The sequence below is a fragment of the Sturnira hondurensis genome, unplaced genomic scaffold, assembly GCF_014824575.4.
Source record: "Sturnira hondurensis isolate 20B ecotype Veracruz unplaced genomic scaffold, ASM1482457v3 Scaffold0020787, whole genome shotgun sequence".
In the NCBI taxonomy this organism is placed as follows: Eukaryota; Metazoa; Chordata; class Mammalia; order Chiroptera; family Phyllostomidae; genus Sturnira; species Sturnira hondurensis.
In genome coordinates, this window is record NW_028093418.1 from 3,545,870 (window position 1) to 3,563,364 (window position 17,495).

At 38.3% G+C, this 17,495-nt stretch overlaps 1 protein-coding gene across 1 annotated transcript in view; it reads left to right on the plus strand.

Moving 5' to 3' along the window:
• Positions 1 to 2,756: 2,756 nt before the first annotated feature.
• TOPAZ1 (testis and ovary specific TOPAZ 1) overlaps positions 2,757 to 17,495 on the plus strand; it is a 55,944-nt gene continuing 41,205 nt past the window's right edge. The window contains exons 1-4 of the mRNA XM_037030502.1: positions 2,757 to 3,113; positions 3,514 to 5,960; positions 15,649 to 15,710; positions 16,418 to 16,545. Of these exons, the coding sequence (XP_036886397.1) occupies positions 2,757 to 3,113; positions 3,514 to 5,960; positions 15,649 to 15,710; positions 16,418 to 16,545 (2,994 nt within the window). The remainder of the gene's footprint in view (positions 3,114 to 3,513; positions 5,961 to 15,648; positions 15,711 to 16,417; positions 16,546 to 17,495) is intronic.

Genomic DNA, 17,495 nt, shown 5'->3' on the forward strand with positions numbered 1-17,495 from the left:
ATGACATACGCCTGGAACATAAAAATGTATGTCACATGTTATAGATCATATATTATTATGCTATATTATTATAACTTTTAACTTTGGGGGGCTACATACTTGATTACCTCTTCATCTGACAATAAATAGCTTTGTAATATTTTTCTAGAGAAAAAGAATCTGGTCTTTCCTTGAGCATGGTCAATTAAAACTTGTTCATAACTGGTAGTCCGGAAGTATAAACATAATAATAGCATAATAATATGACATGAGAAATTTAAATGTAATAATGATGTTATGTTACTTGTATAGATGTTGCAATGTTTGTGTTGTCAGCTTTCAAACCTGTAATCTCATTTCGTATACAAACTTCATTTACGCATCTGGGAAGGAAACCAATTTTTAGGGGACTAAGGGGCAAAAGCATGAGTAGGTAGACTCAGAAGCACCTGGCAGGAAAAAGGAAGAAAGGTACGGGAGAATTTGGTAAGCAGGGCTGTATGATGTTGGGATCATCAGTGTAGGGTCAGCCTTAGAAAAAGATGAAGAGTGGCTCGTTCTCTAAGGCAAGAAAAAAAGGAGACTAAATATGCAAATAAGACTATAACCTGATTATAATATGAAAATAGAATTCTGACTCACAGCCTGCAGCAACATGTCCAGTAAACTAACCCTTTACCACAGTAGCTGGCCAAGGAAGCCGGCCTGCTATAAATAGACTTGTGAGAGGTCAGACTGCTACCTAGTAACAATCCGGGAAGTTTACCAATAACTTCTTTAACGATCAGCCCCAAATGACCAGGACTTGATTAATAACCAACAACTTACCTAATTTTTTGTTTCTGCTTCCAACTTAGTATCAGCCAGAGAAAGCTTTCAGCTTAAAATAATTTTATGTTAAAGAGGCATATTTTGGGAGAACATACTCTGGTTTCCTTCAGGAGATACTCTTATTTCACTCTACAGATGAGGAAACTGAGGCTCAAAGTGAACTTGGAATGCACATGTAGCCTGAAATCCTGAAAACAATTTTTTCTAAATTCTCCTATTCTAAAACTTGTTTCCCTTTTCAAGAGAGAATTTACAAACAGGGAAAAAAAGTTTCTAGATCCTTTATACTTGCTCTGTTTTATTTTACAAAAGCTCCTTAAGGATACTCCCACTTAAACTGCTTATCCAAACTGCATCACTCTCCCGGCATCGTACTACCATTCTTTAACGCATAACTCACGTTATGTTCAAACCCAACAAGTTCCTCTTTAAACACACGAAATGCAAAGACTAACAGAAGGTATCTGCCCTGAGGGAGACACAAGCACGCAGTTGAAAGCAATGTAGCAGGCAGGCGTGAGCACCTGACTCCTCCAAGCAGCAGGAGAAAGGTAGCAGAGAAGCTTCCTTGAGGGGTGATCACTGCGGTGAATATTGAAAGGGAGCAAATATGTACTTCTCCAAGCAGATAAGCCAAGGAAGAATGTCCAAGACTAGCATGTAGGGAGGCAAAGGCCTGACACACCATGTGAAATCTGGGGAACCAATAGTAATCCAGTGTGGTTGAAGGGCAGGGTATGTATAGGGTTAAAAGATCGTTTTCTCCCCCCAAATGCTAAAATCATGACTCTCATAGAGATGTAAAAATGAACATGTGTTAAAAATTTTATTTCTCTCATCAGGCAGATTTTATAACCACCAGTCGAAAGGATAAGTCCAAAGAACAGATGCATTTATAACTCAGGAATATTGAAAGGAATGTGCAAATGGATGCAAGCTGGCTTCTTCTCCAGTGGGAACAGGAAGTCAACTGAACTTCTATAGGACAAAATTTGCATGTTTATAGATTATTAGTTTGCACTGCTACCACTTACAACTCACCGAGTTGTACAATAGGTCCCAGAGAATGAGAATCTGCTCGTGCAAAAGGGTAACTCTTACGCCAAACTGTCCACTGAAGCCCGACTTCCCCCCTACGATGGTAGTGAGACCAAGGTCGGTAAACACTCAGAAACCGCGTCACGGGGCGTCACGGAGCAGCAAACGGCACACTAAGGGGTTTAGACTTCGTTAGTTTCGGTCTTTGGGCAGAGGAGGTTCTTAAGGGTCATGCGGGGAATCGCCAGGGTCCTTTCCTCAGAGGGGCACGGCCTGGCAGCAGGTGGAAGCGCGGCTGCAACAGCACAAAGATGGCGGCGTCCACACACTCTGGAGGCTGATGGAGTCAGTCAGTCAGTCAGTCAGTCAGTCGGACTGAGAGCCAGAGCGAATGATGGCAAAGGGGGGAGAGGGGCTGGCAAACACCGAAAGCGGAGTCAGACCGATCTGCCGTGGGTGCCGGGGATGCAGCGGAAGGCAGCACGTCTCTCAAGGGGCCTGGGCTCGCGGCTCGGACAGCGAGGAGGACGGCGCTGCACCCATCCGCATGCGAGGCGCACGCCTGTGAGGAAAGAGAGCCGCTCCGGGATGCGAGCTCCGGGCGCCCGGGGTGGAGCCAGCAGCCACCCGCTGACAGTGGGGTTCAGGAGCAGACAGGCCTACGGCGCAGCGGGTGGGACAAGAACCCCGACGGGTTCAAGGCCGCGGGATCTCCGCGAGCCCTCGCCACACTGAAGCCCGAGAGGGCGCGCCCCGCTCGCCGCCCCGGCCAGGCCAGGCTGCCCACTTCCGCTTCCGGTCGGCCCTGGGTGGTGGACGGCGAGGAGCAGTCAGGTGGGAGGGCAGCGCACCCCGACGCCGAGAGCAGCCTTCGCGTGGAAGGCGGGCGGGCAGGTGGTCGAGAGCTGATGCGGCGGCCACTGGCCTCAGGCTCCACGACGTCCTCCATGCGTGAGGGCGCCGCGCGAGGCCTGAAGAGGCGAGGGCGGCGGCCACAGCCAGGCCAGGCGGGAGTCTGCCGCCCTGAAGCCGGGCGGCGTGAGGAGAGCAGACAGAAGAGGAGAATGGTGGCCCGGGCGTGTGTGGGAGAGGAGGTGGAAAATGACACGTCAGGTGAGGCGTCCGGGACTGGGAAGGCCACGGTGTGGCGAGCGGGTGGGTCGGGAGTGGGAGGGCACGTGGGACCTTCTCACCTGGGGGCCCTGCGGGGCTTGGAAGCAGAGAAGGAGGCGGGGCTCCCGTCGCAACCAGATGACAGAAAGCCTGCAGGGCCGGGGGACGCTCCTCTCTAGCCTTGGCACCTCAGCCCCTCCATCTTTGTTCGACCACTCGTGTCGAAGCAGCGTGGGCTTCCGTGGTGACAGGGCGGAGGTACAAGCCAGGTGTTTGTTCATTCGGGAGCCCCTGGTCCGAATTCCCGTCAAAGGAATTCCTGTTAGCAGTCCATTTTGGCTGGTACGCAGTGACCGTGATGCTCGAGGTTATTCAGGGTATTCAGCTGTCTTAGAATTTCTACAGGTTCGTATGTAGTTCCTTAGCAGAAATTAGGGAAATTTTAAGGGGATACAAATGGATGGCATCACATTTTAAATTGGACGTAGTATTGCTTTTTCCACCTCAACATAAAATCTTTTCTGGTATGTTTTGTCGTTTTAATCAGCCAAGGGAAAAAGAAAAGTTACTGGAGCCTCCAGCGATGATCCACAGCCAGGGACTAACCTGGTAAGAAAGGAATCACTAACCAGTTCGGAATCTTTCCAAACAGCGGAGTGTGGTGAATTTCAAAGTACAGCTGTCTTACAGTCTTTGGGTAAGGAAGTTTTGGTAGACGGCATTAAAAGAAGAATTGGAATTAAAAAACTCAGAAGCTTAGAAAGCCCGCCTTTCAAAATAACTGAAAATCACACTACACAAAATATGAAGGTTGGATGCCCAGATGAACTGTACAAGAGTACTTCAAACTATTCTTATAACAGCTTGTCACCTGCAACAGAAAATAATTCCATTTTAAAATTACATGATTGCAGTTGTTTCCCCCATTCCAAGGGTTGTAATGATAAAAATAACCTTACATATAAACCTGATGGTGGATGTCTGCATGTACCAGAGGATTCCTCAGAGTTAAAGAAAGAAAACCGTAGGAGTCTTACAGATAAGAGGGACACAAATAATATTCCTCAGCTTTCAAAAACTGGAGAAAACTTAATAGTAAATAAATTATTCCTCGAAGAAACTGATTTATACCAAAGTAAAAATAATGGCTTGCTTCCCTGCCTTCAAAGTGAGAAAAATAAACACTCACTAGTAGAGGAAAGCAATGTTGGGAGAAAACCCAGGAAAAGGATGAAGATGTTTGAAAAAGGAGATGAAATGGTTATCAAGATGAACTTCCCTAATATACATAACAAGTCTGAGTTGCTGTTACAAGAAAACCAAATAGGTGCTGAAGGTAAAGAAGCAGAAACTTTAAGAGTTTTGAGAAAAGTAAACCATAATATACTTTCGCCAATGGATCATTTATCAAGTCTTCCAGAAACAGAAGGAAAAGACACAAGTCCTGAGCATCATGTAAATACTATGTTTCATAAAACCCTTGAGCCACTTTTGAAAGAAGAAACAGAGAATGTGTCAGAGCCCTTAGGGTGTAAAACTGAGGAGCCACAAGAGTATTTTAAGTTGGTGAAAAGCTCACCAGTGAAATCACCTAGTAATTGCCATTCTGTTGAAAAGAGATCATGGGAAGACTTAAGAAATGAAACTGAAGAATCAGAGTTCAGCTGTCACAGAACAATTCCAATGACAGGTAAAAGAACTTGGCCTTATTATTCATGTGCTAGAATATCTGCTCAGTGTTGGAAAAAGGATTCCATGCCAAAATCAGATTACTCTCTTCCTGGTTCTGGGGAACGTTTTAGGCAGGATGATTTTCCTAAACACCAAACAAATCAAATTAACTTAACTGACTCTAGAGTATCGTTACAGAGTTCCAGAAAAGAGACAAACAGTGACTCTTCAAGTAAAGAAAAATTGGATTCTAATTTAAATGGTTTGTCTTCAGCCTCTGAAGTAGTCTCTGCTATACAATGTACTTTGAAGGTTACAAAGGAACCTATAATCAATGATGATAAAAAGATGAAGTCCGAGGAACCGAGCAGTAGTGGGTCAGAGGTAGTTTCTAATACAACTGAAGATACTCAGCTAACTAATGTGACTCAGAACTTAGTAGGAAGTAAAAAAAAAGAGAGAGAGACTTTAACAAAACTTAATTTGACAGTGACTTCCCAGCATGGCCAGGAGGCAAATCACTCTACAGGCAAAACTATTCACCGCAAAGCATGTATTGCTAAACCGACACTTGTGGTTCCAGACTTGGTTAAAATATTGAACACAGGACGGCTGACTAATTTTAAAATTCCTTTACTCAAGAATAAAACAGAAAAAAGAAAAATAAATGCCAAGTCATCAGAGAGAGAAGTATATAGTCCCCTAGAGCTTCTTGACAATTTATCTGGGGCAGAGGTAAGACAGAACAAGAGTAAAGAGACTGTCTCCACAATGACTTCAGGACCTCAATCTTTGAACATACAAAATAGTGTCATTCCAGGGCAAGCTAGTTCTGACTCATACTGCAATAAGAATTCCTGTAGTACCTCTTCAAGTTTCCTAAAACAAGGTAATACTAATAAACCTTCTAACTACATCTCTGAACTAGGCAATATTATTTCTAATAAGAAAGCTGTTTCTCTCACAATTGAAAATAATACTTGTTTTTGTGATCCTGGGTGTGTAGAGAAAAGTCCTGCCTTCTGTTCTAATGAGCAAGAAACATTCAAACAAGTTTCCTCTGAAGTTAGTGGCAGAAAAATGACTAAGAACTTTTCAGATATTGAAGTTATTCCAGATATTCTTAAAGCATATGAAGATGATGTCCTCTTAATTGATGTAATTCAAGATGACCCAGACCTCTTTGGAGTCTCCAATGAAGGGGATCTCTCATTTACTTCAGAGGTCCCCATGATAAGCCAGGAGCCCAGTGTTGCTGAAGAGCACCAATCAACAGACTTCAAGCATGTGGAGCTTCCCCCCAAGAAAGAACCAAGCGATAACTTAAGGTATGCATGTTCAAGTATGCCTCTTGGTACTTGAAGTTTCAAAAGCACTTTGTTCTCTTAGGTGTCATTAATTTATTCAGTAATCATTGAAGCTCCATTATTTTTAACCCACTTATTAAATATGATATAACATACTATTGCTGAGACAGGGAAATGTCATTATGCTAAAACTTATCATTGAAATAAAATAATTATATATGTGTTGGAAATTTTAGTGGAGAAGATTGTTAAGAATTAAAATGGTGGTTTAGTAAATGGCTTTTTAAATTACTGAGATTGCTTCCTTCAAAGTCAATTAAATTTATTTTCATATGTTCTTTAATTATTGTCAATATGCAGATATACTTTCATTTCAGCCAAGTTACTTTTAAGAATAGTGCTGTATGTTTTAACCCATTTTCTGTGACTTCTTTGTTAGATAAAAAATTCATTTTCGAGGGAACAGAGAAGTGTTGCAAAAGTCTTGGAAAAGTTTCTTTGAAGTAATTAGGAAGTAGAATAGAAAGTTAGACTAATTTTCAGAAGAAAAGGGAATAAAATTGTTTGTGATTTTAAAGTTATGGTTTTAAATGATGATTTAGGCCCCGATGAGGGCAGGTTTGCCTAGTGTAACTAAATGTAGGCAAGTAATTGTCTTGAGCTACTCCGAGTTGGCCCAAATATTCTTTAATGGTATGTTATATTTTACAAACTTGTATAATTCTCCAAGCTCTAAGTTATATTTGTATGTTACAATACTTGAATATTATAATGTTCTGTGAACAAACTCAAAAGGAAACATGAAAATACTTTCCACTAAGATTCAGTGGTATATGACTTAAATCTCTCTAGTATTTATAAATTTTAGTTACTTTTGTGATGCCATATTCTTCTTGATGTTCTTGGTGTTATAAGAACTTGTAATTTATTAGCACATGCAGTACTTTCTATGTGTCAAATGGAGTACTAAGAGCTTTATCATTTATTTTTAACAATGTAATGAAGTAGGATGGTAATCTGCTCATTTTGAAAATGGAAAAAATGAAGGTGGCAAGTTGTTACTTGCCCAAGGTCACACGGCTAGTAACAATCTGGATTTGAACCCAGGCCTGTCTTTAAAATTAGTGGTTAAGCTCTGACCAGGTGGCTCAGTTGGTTGGAGAGTCATCTCATCACCAAAAGGTTTCAAGTTTGGTCTCTGGTCAGGGTATATATCTAGGTTGTGGGTTCAATCTCAGGTTGGGACAGAAGGCAACTGATCAATGTCTGTCTGTCTGTCTGTCTGTCTGTCTCACTCTCTCCTTTCTGTCTCTCTTCTCTCTCCCTACCTCCTGTGCCCCCCTCCACCACCCCTTCAGTCTCTCTAAAATCAGTAAACATATCCTTGGGTGAGGATTAAAAAAAAATCAGTAGTTGTGAACTTGACCATTATAGTCTCACCCAGGTTTTTAAATTTTTTCCTTGCCACTTAATAGCTATGTGATCTTTTTATACTCTGGCTTCTCTTCAGATTTTATAAATCTTTCACTTTTTAATAGCTATGTGATCTTTTAGGCAGATTATTTTACCTTAACTGTAAAAAGGAAGGATAACTTGCTTCAGGGTTGTAAAGATTAAACCAAAGAATGGATGGGAAAGTTTTTAGCATGGTGCTGGGTAAGTAGTAAGGGCTCAATAAAAGGTAGTGAAGATGATTTTAACTCTTATATACCGTGCTTCTTTGAGGAATACAAAGGGAAATTAGAGCACATCCTTCATTCAAGAGCAAACAGTTCTGTTAGCTAACAAGATGTCAACAATGAGCTATTGCCAAAGATAGAGAAATGTTGTGAATTGGGCAGGTAATTTATTTTTTATTCTCTTGTTGTTGCTTTAGAATAATGACTGATTTGGTAAAAATGGTACGTGTTCATTACATCAAAGTGTAAAAGGGATGGAATTCCACCACCCCAAATAGCAAATTAATTGCCAACAATTTGTATGCATCATTCCAGACATCTACCTAGACATATATCTGAATACAATTTTAGAACAATTGGATCATGCTATTTTTTAGTAATAACATTTAATTTTATTTACACTTCACTGGGTGGAGGGGGGACTGAAATGAAACTAAAGGAATTGCTGAATCAATATATTTCTTTACCATAAGAAATTAGTTCCTAAAAGGCTCTTAATAAAAAAAGTTTGTAAGTTTGAGTTTTGTTATGACTTTTAAAAATTGTATTATAACTTCAGACAGCAGCATTTGCTTCCCCGACATGAAAAATAAGCATTTAATACATATTTATTTTTTCTCCCAATATTGTCCCCCACATTTTTGTTAAAACTTTTTGTATTATACTGGTAAACTTTGTGCCAATTTCATTATCTTCAATAATCTGAGTTTCCAAAGACACATCTAAGAGCAAATTGGGTATAAAATTATTAGTTTACATTTTTCCTCCTCAACTATGTAGCCATTCTTTCTGCTTTCTGGCTTTGAGTATTGTAATGGAAAAGTCTGATGCCAAACTAATTCCCTGTCACCCTTTTTGAACTGCCTTCTTTTTTTTCCCCCTTACTGCTTTCTTGGTACAGGTAATTATGTGTTGGTCTTTCCTGAACAAGGTGAACCATTTTGGCTTAATTCAAATTTAATTTAGATAATTATTCTACTGTTGTCTTTGAACTTCATTTTTCTTTTTTATATACTGTATAAAAAATTATTGAATTTTTTGGGGTGGCATTAGTTAATAAAATTCTATACATTTCAGGTGTACAATTCTATAATACATCATCTGTGTATTGTACTGTGTGTTCACTACCCAAAGTCTTTCTTCTACCTCCCCTAACCCCTTTTCCCTCTGGTAATCACCATACTGTTTCTTGTATCTATTAGTTTTGGGTTTGTTTGGGTTTTTGTTGTGCTTAATCCCTTCATCTTTTTCACCCAATCCCCTAACTCCCCCTCCACTCTAACAGCTGAGAGTCTGTTCTGTATATCTATGAGTCTGTTTCTATTTTGTTTATTTGTTTATTTTCATTAAATTCCACATGTAAGTGAAATCATATGGTATTTGTCTTTCTCTGGCTAGCTTATTTCACTTAGCATAATATTCTTCAGGTCCATCCATGTTACCACAAAAGGTAAGATTTTCTTCTTTTTATGGCCAAATAATATTCCATTGTATAAAGATACCACAGTTTTTTAAATCCAGTCACCTACTGATGTACTTGGGCTGCTTCCAAATCTTGGCTATTGTAAATAATACTGCAATGAACACAGAGGTGCATATGTTCTTTTGAATCAGCATTTCATGTTTCTCTACTTCAAAAACACCAATTATACTTTTATCGGCTCCTCTTTTTCTTTCATATCTGCTTCCGGTGTTTTGGCTTTTAAATAAACTTGAAAATTTCCTTAGAAGTTATTTTAATATTTTCTTCTGCAATGGAAATATGAGTTTTACAGTCAACCATAGTGCCAGAATAAACCTTAACATAAAAAAATAAAGGTATGAGAACCAGTGGGTCTGCTAATAGTTGTGCAAAAACTTGTTAATGCTTCTAAAACTAAATGAAGCTTAAAATATAGTTCCAGATTGTAGCTCTCTCCCTTTTAGCAATCAGCTGCTAGTTCATATACTCCATTTTCCTCACTCTAAGACCCTAAGAAGTTGAAGCCTCTTAGAATGAGTTTCTATTTTACAGAAACAGAAATTGAAGGTGGGGGGCTAGGCCCAAACAGCCTCAGAAATCTGGACTGCCTGTTACTGGCAAAACAGGTAGACAAACTTGAGTTGATTTCATTGTTGGGAGAAGTATTCTCAGACCTGGTTAGGGAGAATGTTTACGTGTTTAAGTTGTGTTAGGATGCTTATCCATTGTCAGTCTGCTTATTCACAGTGGAGAAAGTTCATATTAAAACCCAAAGCATTAGCCCTGGCTGGTGTAGCTCAGTGGATTGAGCGCAGGCCTGCAAACCACACGATCATGGTTCAACTCCCAGTCAGGGCACATTCCTGCGTTGCAGGCCAGTTCCCAGCAGGGGACTCAGAAGAGGCAACCACACATTGATATCTCTCTCCTTCTCTCCTTCCCTTTCCCTCTAAAGATAAATGAATAAAATCTTTTAAAAAAACAAAGCATTAGAAGCATGTTAGAATTAATTCATTAGAACTTGAACTGATGAGCTTGGAAATGTAATTTGTAAAACTTTTGTGTTGGCCTGTAAGTATAGCTGGAGATCTGAGAATGTCTGTTATAGCCAGTGATAGACAGTTAATTTGTACTAGAACATAGGATTATCTTCAATCACAATTATATTATGTGCTAAAATACCAGTTGAGTGATATTATACAGTGGGTTATTGAGATTTTAAGAATCTGCCAAGTAGTCAAGGGAATTACTATATAGCTAGAGTAGCGGGGGGAACTAATGTTTGGAACAAAACATATCAGCTGAGGTAACAAGAATACTAGTAGTTTAGGAAAGTGCAATGAAAGGACATCTTGGAAAAGTCAAAATTTGTACTGATTCAGGAAGTTTGGATTGATTTAGCTTAATGAAGGGGACAAAGGAAAAAAGTCTGGTGTGAAAAGAGAAATTATGAAGAAAATGTGGTCCAAAAAGGTATAGATAGGTATGGATATGGTTGCATGGGAAGGTTATGAAGTCTTGCCTGATTTTTTCAGATAGAGGTTGGAGCCCCTCTCTATTCCCACAGCAACTTTTGCTACCTTGCTTATGGTACTGATTTCACAGTAATATAATTTACATCTTTCTCACCTGCTCAACCTTTGGACTTCTTGGAGTAGAAAATGTTCATGTCTCATATAACTCTGTAGGCCCAGTCACTCATAAATTGAGGGACTGTAGAGAATTAAGATTTCAGTTCCTACTGTATTGTAGGCTGTTTCTCAAGCATTGAAATACATGTAAATGGAGACCAAATTCTTTCTATGTAGATGTTGAAGAATGGTGAAAAAGTAAAATTGATAACTGGGGTGATGTCACATTAAGAAGGTTTGAAAGTTAGGCATCAAAATTTGGACTCCGTACAGAATTGATACTGATGATTGTTGAGGATCAGCGACACCACCTTTACAATTTAGACTTAAATCCATAATGAGTCATTGTACCTTCTAGAGCTGGTAGATAATAAACACAAAGTTCTCTTGGAAATACCTAGCACTAATGCACAGAAAATAAAGGTCTATCACTTTTACCCAGGTATTTGAGTTCCATTAGACCCATACCTAGCATGGATCTATCCTGGGCAGATTACATCATCCCAAGTAACCAAATCCACTTGCTTTCTCAGAATCTGATTTAACCTCAGTTTGTTAACCCCAAGAGAATAAATTGGCCTTGTAGGGTAGTCTGATCACCAGTTGTACTAGACCAAATGACAAAAATAAAGTTTCCACTGGAAGTAAAAGTCATTCTTTGTCTCCCTTATTTACAGGGGTGGGCAAAAGTAGGTTTGCAGTAAACTGAGTACATGAAGCACAGAGTTTATTCTTATATTATTATAATCATAACCTGCACGCCTTTCCATATGAACAACTGTAGATCTACTTTTGCTCACCCCTGTATTTGGACTCCTGGGCCTGCTTTTCAGGAAGTTTACTTTGTTCCATTCTCGCCACCGAATTTCTGAGGCACTCTTAACTATAGTGTAACATTTTACATTTAATTGTGAGAACTGATGTTTGGTGTCTACCCTGTGCTAGATACATCACTTACATTTTTTCATGTGGTGGGATAATTGGAATGTTGAAACTGGCCCTACTACAGTTAACATTGAGTCAAAGTGATTAACTTTCCAAAGGATACACAGCTAGTGTCAGAACTGAGATCTAGACCCAGGGCAACCTGCTCCAAAGTTTGTCTGCCCTGCATAAAACAGCATGCTTGAAAGAGTGGCATTTTTGGTTCTGTGACTTTAATTTGATTGCTCTACAGACTGCCATAGAACGTTAATTTACTTTTGATCCTTTCCCTCATCTCTTCCTACTCTTTAAAATAGCTAGCGGGACAATATAAAGAAGCATAATTCTGATTTTTTTTCTTTTGGGGGCCACATATACCATTGTTTTTTGTCTTTGCTGAAATAAATGGCATTGTACTTGATGGAGTATTTGTAATATCAGGAGACCTAACACCTTACAACATGGCATCAGGCTAGTGAACCTCTGACCTAATGAAATAGATACTGTAATGTTTAATTGCCCCCCAAATTTTGACAGTCCTATTCAGAAACAGAATATCTGAATGTAAATGAACATTGACCACAGTCAGCTACTTAGTATCTCAAAGGAAGCAATAACATTCTGAACTTTTTTTTGAGCAATAGTTTTCAGACTTGTTCTGCTAGTAGTTCTTGAGCAGTCATCTTTAAACAATGTTGTCAATTACCTATAGTAAAGATACATTTTACATTATAATCCAGTACATACTTATGAATGTGTGAAATAATAGATTTACAAAAATAGTATCTTCCTTACTTCCAGTGTGTACCATATTTTGTACTTTAGTCGGTTTTACTTTAAAAAACAATAGTCCTGGCCCTGGCTGGTGTGGCTCAGTGGATCGAGTGCCAGCCAGCGACCCAAAGGGGCACCAGTTTGATTCCCAGTCAGGGTGCATGCCTGGGTTGTAGGCCAGCTTAGGTCTCCAGTAGGGAGAACGAGAGAGGCAACCACATATTGATGTTCTCTCCCTCTCTTACTCCCTCCCTTGCCCTCTCTCTAAAATAGTAAATAAAATCTTTTTAAAAATAGTCCTGGTTGGAACCCATTAAATTTCATCATCCCCTTCAAAAATTCTCTGGTAGAAGATAAGTGATGTAATCTGGGTAGTTCTTCAGAAGCCTCTCTTGCTCTCTCCTATTTGCTCAAATCTTCTCTTTTGCTTCTCTGTTCTGTAGCCTCAGCCACCTCAGTTTGCTCCTCTTTTGCTCCTTCTACCCTTTGTTTCCCTTTTCATTCCATCAAGACAGAACTATAACTTTCCACTCCACAAATGCAAAACTGTAAAATATTTATGTGGATTATAATTTTGCATAATTTATTATTTTTTAATTTAGGTGAATTTAACCTCTTGTGTCTCTGGAAACAAAATTAAATTACTTATAACAAGAGTGGCACGTGCAATTTTACTTTCCTTGTAAATTAGTTATTCATACTAAAAAGTTTCTCACACTCGCACTTGTAAAGTATATCATCAATACTAAAATACAGTCTAATACTTTAAAATTAAAGCAATTCACTTGCTGTAATTTTTTTTCAGGAATAACCACCTCTATGCCTGAAGATCATACCTATTATGAATGTAACTTTCAGGATAATTATAAACCACAGAAACATCTCTTGGTTCTTCTTCGTTGAATCACTTAATCCTGTTCATGCTATTACCTTATTTCCTGATTTTTCCTCATCTCAGTTTTCACTGCTGGTGTCTTATTCATCTTTCCCTTGAATTATTGTGATGAGCTCCTGGTTAATTTTCCTGAACTCTTTTAGTATAATCATAAATCCGGTGGCCACTGGTGGATAGAGTCTAAATTGCTTGGTATGGCTTTTTAAGGCTCTCTAAGTAGACCTGCATCCATTTTTTCTTCAACAATCATGTTGTTGGTGGGGATTTAAAAAAAGTGGAATGAAAGGCTAATGAAAAATAAACACAGCAAGAAGCTCACTATTTCCACAGTATGTAATGTACTTGAATCATTTTGCATGTTTCCTTATCTGGAAGTCCCTTTCTCTTCATTCAGTTATCCTTTAAATCACATCTGAGATGTTTTCCTAGGGACTTGTCCCAGTAGTGCTCTTGTATACTTTGTCTGCTTGTATGTGAGCCTCCCCCTTAATATTGGGAGTTCCTAGACAGGAGAGAGGCATCTTCATTTGGGTGTCCCTCACATCTGGCCAGGAGGAGGTTAAGTATTAAGTATACACAGAGCAACTGGACAGACGTGGGCCTTGTTCTCACAGCGCTTTTAGTCTGTCAAGGAAGGCAAATAATTAAGCAACTACAATAAAATATGATAAAAGTGCAAGATTCTAAAGGTGTCCTGGGCAAAGTGACATTTAAGATGAACACTAAAGGATGAGTAGGAATTTGCCAATAGGTGAAGCACAGTGATTAGAATTTTGCCATAGAAGGAATAACCTATATGAAGGCCCACAGAGAAGAGCATGTCACAAATGAAATGCAGAAATTAAAAAAAATGAAGCTAAAGAATGTGCAGAAATCTCCATCGTGAATGGCTTTACAAATAGAATGACCATAGAATTTATCTTCTGAATTGGAAAACTTTTGATATGGAAATGGGGAGGTATTAATAATTAATATGCCAAGAAACAGACATGAATAGACCATCCTAGATAAACTAGAATTCACCAGGATTTTGAACTTTATCCTAAGAGATAGAGGGATTCACTAAAGGACTTTCAGGTAGCAAGAGAATCTGATTAAATTTACATTTTAAAAATCACAGCTCTGTTGTGGAGAATACATTAGCAGGGAGCTATTGTAATATTTATATCAAAAGGGCATGATCATTTCAAACATAAGTGAGAGTGGATTTGAGAGCTTTAGAAAGTACAGATTGATTAATTACATGGGAGTGAGGCCAGAGATAGGGGTTAGGGATGATAACCTGGTTTGTCTCATTTTAAAGAGGAGCATTATAGTTCTCTGATGCAAAGGGACAGAATTTGCTTGCTGGTCACAGGGTCAAATTAAGACATGTTGAGTTGTCGAGACATTTGAAATAATGAAATGGAAATATTCTAGTAGACATATGAGTCTGAGGAGGTACGAGTTGGGAAAGAAGGTATGTTGGGGGGAAAACACTTCATGTTTTCCAAAGACCTCAAAGAAAGGTGTATATAAAATGTTATGTTCAATTTTTCTTTCTCTGGGCTATTTAGGATAGGTTTAATAAAATCCATTAAATGAATAAATGGTGGGATCATGAGTGTCTATTATACCTTATTCTATGTACTTTTATATATTTTTGTCTAAATTTTAAAAAATGGAATGTTTTTGAGTGACTCTTATAGATGTGGTTTTCATTTGTTGAGCTTATGCTCTTGGCTTTAAGAACATTTTATCTCATTTAATTCTCACAATAACCTCGTGAGTAGGTGGTATTCTCACTTTACACATATGATTAGACTCAAAGAAGTTAAATACACTCGCCACAGTTAACAGAAAGTGGTAGAACAATATTAAAAAACCCAGGTTGGTCTAACCCTGACCTCCATAACTTTAACCTTAGGACCATACGTTGTCTTCAGTGACCACACACACACAAAAAAAAAAAAAAAAACCCTGAAACTGCTCTCATGACCTGTACCTTTTACATTGGCAACAAGACATACATACACATACTTGAGAGTAGAAGTTCAACACTATCTTGTATTGGTGTGATACTTGGAAAAAAATTTAAATGCTTAGTATATGTCATCAAATTCTCTCTGAGTAACAGAGTTTGAATGGCAGCATCCCTAAAAATTGAAGCTCATGGAGTTAAAGGACCAAATTAGGAATCTACTTGGAAATGCTGGGTTCTGAGTCCCTCTAAGTTCCCTGTCCCTGGAGGAGAACTGACCAAGCTGCACCAGCTGCTAAGACTAGTAGTATATCCTGTTTGGAGGAGTAGAAAGTTCTGCGTAGAGTGTGTTGTAACGTTTAAGCTCTGTTTGCTTTGTAATAGAGAACTCCCTGTACTGGATCCTGGATTGACAAAGTCAGAGATCTGTGCTGCCTTCCTAGCAGGTAAAGTTTCACATCTTCAGTATATCTAGTGTCGAAGTATCTATTCATACCTCCATTCAGGCCTGGTCAAAATATATTCATTAAAATAGGAAACTTTGCATTTTAGAGTCTGTTAAAACGTATGTTGTACAGTTTGTCAGTTTTTCTCATTTTACTTACCTGGTTAGCAAATCAGATTTTGAGAAATTTTATTTGATTATTTCATAAATAACTTTGTTAGGCATTATCTACAAAATACAAATAACTGACCTTAGCAATCTTTGTAGCCTTATTTTGAAATAGAAATAGATATTTAAGTTTTATCACATTTTAAATCTGAGTTCTTTTAAAAAATTTATAATTAACATCTAATTATCAGTTTAAGTATCTAGGTCTTTAGAGGAAATAATCAATTTGAAAGTTAATTTTACTTTGATTTTAAAGTTTTAAAAATATATTGAAAATAGCTAGTCATGATCAAGAAGGATTCTTAAATTTATCTGGATATGTCTCAATTTTGTTTTACTGCCACTTCTTTTTATACCATATAATAAGAGTTATTTGATAAAGAGTAATAATTGTGTAACTTGCTGAAAACTCTACTTCATATTTTTCACATTGGACTTTAAAAGACTATCTGAATTCTTTCTCATTTGTAAAATAATCTTTGAATGGCTTGGTTATTTTGTTGTTAGTAGTTTCTACAGTTGAATATTACTTCTCTTCAGCAGATGAGATAAAATATGATTCTAAAGATGAAAACATTTCCTTAGGAGAAGTTACTAATAAGACCTCTCGAAATGAAAAACTGGGAGACTTCAATGAACACATAAAAAGTTCAGACTTGGATGAAAAGGTACTAGGGGATATTTTGCATTTCTTATGTTTTGGTTTAAACAGTGGTGATACAGAAATTCATCTTAACGGTGTCATCAGATGACAAGTGTAACTTCTTTTTATTGACTAAAAGAATCATATTCTTTTGGCCAGGGAATATATTGCTTAATGTTTTGCATAAGCACAGTGAGAGGGTTTTAGGAACTTCGGAAGATAGATAGGTTGATTTATAGGACATAGGCCTGACCTACTACTTTTCTGCTTTTATATGGTTTTCTGTGTATTTTTAGAAATGCTTTCTTACCAGTGTTATATTTATGTATGGATATGAAGGGGTACCCCCCAAAAACAGACTTATCTTCTGTAGAGTGGATCCCTTGTAGCACAGGCTTCCCCTGCTACGTGAGTGTTCAAGGAACCCGTCTATATCAGTGTACCAACTGGTGGTGGTGTGAGAGGCTGTGTTGGCTTTTTTGAAGACTTTCAAAGCATTTGCCTATTTCATGATAGGTAGTGATTTATTAACACACCTGCCCAAACCACGCTGAGTGTTTGGCTGTTTTTAACCAAAAATGGCATGAACCCCAAGCCCCACCCTCCTTATTCACCCAGTCTTGCCCCAAGTGACTTTTTTTTTTGTTTCCCCGATGAAAGAAATCCTCAAAGGGAAATGTTTTGCCAAAGTGGAAGAGGTGAAACAAAAACAGTGGAAGTACCAAAAGGCATCAAAATCAATGAGTTCAAAAACTGTTTCAATCAGTGGAAGAAAACGTTTTGATGGGTGTATTGCATCAAATGGAGAGTACCTTGAAAGTAACTGAAGTTTAAACATGTAAAAATAAATACACAATTTTTAATAAATAAATTCTGGGGTTTTGGGGTCCCCCTCCATATATATTTCATTTGTGTGTGTGTATATATATATATATGTATATATATATATATATATATATATGAACATAAACATAT